General features: G+C 36.5%; 1 protein-coding gene across 1 annotated transcript in view; it reads left to right on the top strand.

Moving 5' to 3' along the window:
* Positions 1–1980: 1980 nt before the first annotated feature.
* Positions 1981–4698, top strand: part of MEI4 (meiosis-specific 4 homolog (S. cerevisiae)) — a gene marked incomplete at its 3' end in the record, with an annotated part of 122352 nt that continues 119634 nt past the window's right edge. Inside the window, exon 1 of the mRNA XM_011995094.1 lies at positions 1981–2222. Within this exon, the coding sequence (XP_011850484.1) occupies positions 1991–2222 (232 nt within the window). The remainder of the gene's footprint in view (positions 2223–4698) is intronic.

Below are 4698 nucleotides of genomic sequence, written 5' to 3'. Positions count from 1 at the left end.
CCTGGAAACCCACTATTTATAATTGAATGTGAGATTCTTTTCTAACTGAAACAACTTTGAATAGGCAACTTTTAAAAAATCAGTATTATTATATATATTAGCAAACTTACATCTTGAAGGAGGGTCTCAAACATCATATGTATGTCTTGTGCACATAGGGTGCTTTTCTGAGAGTAATGAGTGTCAGAGTCCACTGCTGCCATCACTATTGACAGATGGAGGATGATCCAGGGAGTGAAATGGTTGTTGAGAAAGCTAAAAATAAACGGAGCTATAATTCTAATTAGTTTGTTCATCTTAAAAATATCTAATCCTTGGTGTAGTCAACAGCTATGAAAATACAAAGCTGTGTACTTTGATTTTGGAAATCTAGTTTCTTTACATTTTTAATTATAATTTGATACATGTTAATTGAATGAAATTAGAAAAATAACAGAGAAATGAAGATAAGAGGATAAAAATCACCAATAATTCTGCAGTTATACATTCTGTTTAATTTTTTTGTATTCCCCATTTTTCATGTAACTGGGGTCCTACTGTACATATAATTTCATGTCCTCGTTTTTTGTACTTAACACTTTCTCAGGCTAATAAAAAATTTCTGAAAATCTAATTTTTAATGGCTAAGTACTATTCATTTGTATAGTCATACCATTATTAACTATTTGTCAGTCCATTTTCAATATTTTCAGTAATGCTGTGATGAACATATTTTATACAGATTTTTGTGTTCATTACTAATTATAATAAGACAGCATTAAGCCATTTGTTAGATTGTATATTTTCAGTGCCAAATTACAGGATATCAGATAGTTATACATGGCTGTGGGTGGAATAGATCTGAGAAGATTTTATATGGTGGTATATGAGTTGTTCTTTAAATGGTGCACAGTCAGGGCTTGGGCAGCTATATAAGAAAGTCAGGGCATCACGGCAGTGGAAAATTTATGAGCAGAGATGTGTACAGGAGTACACTTGGGGCTGTATCTGTTTGGTTGAGTGTGATCCAACCATAATGGAAGGATAGGCTAGGGAAATGGAAGGAAATAAAGTTTGAAATGTAAGGTGAATAATTTGAAATTGTGTTAGGATAGATGGGACAACTGAAAGTCTTGAATATTCTGGATCATCTTACTCTTCACTCTTCATTAAACAGTTTTATTTAGCACATTTTATGTGCACAACTCTCATGATAATCTAATAAAGCCTGGCGGAGGCCACAGGGGCTTATACTTGAGTAGGGATGATATTAAACCAGTGTATGCAGTGGTCTGTCATGTGGCCTCCGTAAGTATGTTTATATTTTAAGACTGTGACACACTGTTGGTTTGGAAAAGTATGCTCGGAGCGACGATCGGAAATCTTTGGAAGTGAAGAATTAGAGTAGACTCACGACTTAAATGATGCAAATATTTAAAAGATTGTTCTCCATATAGATTGGAGGGGGATGGTTAGAGGCAGGAACAGCAGGTAAAAGGTTCATTAAGGAATGCAAGATTTAATAGATGGGTTGGAGGAAAGGAAGGACTTAAATTTATGAATAGGTGTTTTAATTTAAAGGTTCTGGTTATTCAGTGCACTCTTTTCAAAATATAAAAGCCTCGGTCCTACTCAAGATTTGCTGAATCAGAATTTTAAGGGAATATATTTTAAAAGCTTCCTCAGAGATTCTGATACGTTTCTCTGGTTAGAAACAACTAAATGAATTAGTATGTGTTTTTTCCACCCCAAGAAGTTGTCAAATAGTCTAAACCTACTATTGAATCTGAATATATTTAATATGCATGTGTGTGTATTTTTCTTCTGCATAACTTTCTCATACTGTTTTCAGTCCTGAATTTTTTTTCTGTACTTGGTGCCAAGTCTTATTGTAAACTTGTTAATTAGTGTTACTCTGCAAAATGAATTTTAAGCAAATGAAATGCACTGCACAAGTTAAAAAGAATTTCTATAACTTTTTTCTTATTAAATGATAGGGACAAAAGCCAGGATGGATGTTCAAAAATGGTATTTGAGAACTTCAAAGCTGGCTCTGGCCTTGGCAATTATCCGCTCAAAACCAGCAGACAAAAGCAGCAGAGAATACACAGAGCACCTTGCCATGTTGCTGTCTGAGGAGGAGTCAAAATGGAGATCAAAAGTTGAAGTCTTGGAAGCTGAAGTTATGCAATTACGTCAAAAACTTCTTGTGGGCAGGCTTTGTTCAGGATCCTTAAAGAGTGGTGAGTATATACAATTGCCTTTTGGTAGTATGTCAAACTTTTATTTCAGCTGCACAATTATTTAGAAATGTATTCCCAAAACATGAAAATTTTTAATTTCCATGAAAGCTCGACATCTTCTAGTCTTATACTTTTTTTAACTTCTGGTCATTCATTAAAATTTTATTGTCACTTTCCTACATTTGACTTTGGAATGAAGTTAGAGAGTGAAAATAGTATAGATGTGAAGGCAATAAGGTCTTTTAAAATCTCATTGTTCAACTGTATTATTTTACTATTACATTTTATTTTGCTTTTATATTCAGTAGTTAATCTAGCAGTCCAAAGTGAAATACCAGCTGTTGGCCAGGCTTGTGTGGGTGGTGAGGACCCCAAAACACAGAGAAGGAGGTGCTGTCTTTTCTACTAAGTACCTACCATTCTAGCAGAGAAAGCAGACCTATAAATAATTAACCTAGTTGTGATACATACTATAATAGAGAGACTGACAAAATACAGAGGAGGAAGTTATTCCTTCTGCCTAGTTTCTTGGAAGGCTTCTTACCTGTGGCCCTTAAAGTTCTGTCCACTTGTCAGTGAAATGGTTACAGAACATCCGGTAAGATACAGGAGCGTGAGCAAAGACACTGGAGTGGTGAATACAAATTGCATTCAGAATACTGCCACAATTGCATTTCAGAGTGACCAAAACACTTGTAAGGCAAGGGCGTGATGGAGAAAAAGGTACAGAGGGAAGTTGGGAGCGGATTCAGAAGGGCCTTGAATGTCAACCTAAGGAATATTTTACTGTATTACTTATCAGTAAGCTGAGCATACAATTTATGGTTTCTACTAGAACCCTTGTGAGGGTGAATGGAAGGGCCTATTAATAATTACACTGGGAACACAGGGGCAACCCTGGGTTTACTTGAGCAAACTAGAACATGTGGTTACCCTGTTAATCAGGAGCCACTGGGCTTTTTTAAAGCAGAAGATTGACACTCATGATTGGGAAACATAATTCTGGCAAGTTAAAAAATAAAACATAAATCAGGCAGTGTTACTTTTTTGCATAAAACTCTTCCCTGACTTCTAATTAGGCTTTGCATTAGATTCAGACTTCTGATAGTGGCCCAAAATGCTGTGAGTGATTTCACCTCTACTCACCTCTCCCACCTCATCTCATACACTCTCCCCATTATCAGCTAGGCCCTAGTCAACATGGCCTTCCTTCCAGCCCTTGAAATCTCTTTATTGCCATGGAACTCTCCTAGGTTCTTCTTCTCTTTGACTCTTTGAGGCTGGTTTCTTCTTTTCCTTAGGTCTTATTCTAAGTGGCACCTCCTCAGTGAGGTATTCTCTGACCCCTCTAATGGACTTCTACTAGTTATTCCCTACACAGGCACCGCCTGTGTGGTAGTTACTTATTTGTTTATTTGCTTGGTTGCAGATTTATCTCCTGAACTTGAGCTTATGTTCACTGAGGAGAGACCTTTGATTTTTCCAGGTCTCTTTATTTATTCCCCAGCTCAAAGCCTGACACATAGAAGGTGATCAGCAAGTATCTGTCCAATGAAAGAGGAACATAGAGGATATTTTGGCTATAGTGGTGATTCGAGGCAGGGAGATCAATTTTTAAAGCTTTGACCAAAGCCCACATGAGGAATAGTGAGTTGAATTAGATCTGTTATGGCGAGAAATAAAAGGACAGATATGTATGAATAACTTGAGAGTAGACACTTAAGAATTTATGAATGGTTTCAGAGAGTGGTTGAGGGAGATAGCAGTATTTGGGGTAATACCTAAATGCCTAAATAGGGTTTCCCTCCTAGCCTACTAAATGGCTTGTGATACTTTGAATTCAGATGGTGAACACAGAAATAAGCTTATAGGATAAAAGGTTGAGCCCAAGTTTCTCTGAGTGTAGGCTAATACCTAGAATATGGATTACCTAGAAGGAAGGTGGAAGTATGGTCAGAGAGGATGAGCAGGCTGGAACTACAGACACAGACTTAGGATCTATTGGATTTAAGGAATAGTGAAGTTATAGCTGTAGATGAGACTCAAAGAGAAAAGAGCCATGAGTTTAGGTGGGAAGCCTGCAGATTCCAATATTTCAGGGGTGTCAGAGGAAGATGAGGCATTATCACATTAAGAGCATGCAGGTGTAAGTTGCACATATATGCTGTGGGTAATAGGAGACTTTAGTTTTGGGGATTATCATGAAAATCCAGTAACCTAATACCCAGATGTTACTAAAATCTTACTATTGCAAGAGCAAAAATAGTATTACACAATTTGCAGTCACATTTTAGTTTCTCTGGAGTCCTTTTGATAATGGGCTCTTTGAGTATACCCAGTGAATGAATGGCAAACATAGTCAGTTTTTCTTCATTGTTTCCTGTGTAGTTATACAATTAATATAATGTCTCAAATGTTAAAATTTCCAGGAATCTTAAACTACGACTATCATAAGCATCCATGAAATCAAAACTCT

The sequence above is a fragment of the Mandrillus leucophaeus genome, unplaced genomic scaffold (genome assembly GCF_000951045.1).
Source record: "Mandrillus leucophaeus isolate KB7577 unplaced genomic scaffold, Mleu.le_1.0 Scaffold1120, whole genome shotgun sequence".
NCBI lineage: Eukaryota > Metazoa > Chordata > Mammalia > Primates > Cercopithecidae > Mandrillus > Mandrillus leucophaeus.
This window is presented reverse-complemented; position numbering and strand designations above follow the sequence as displayed.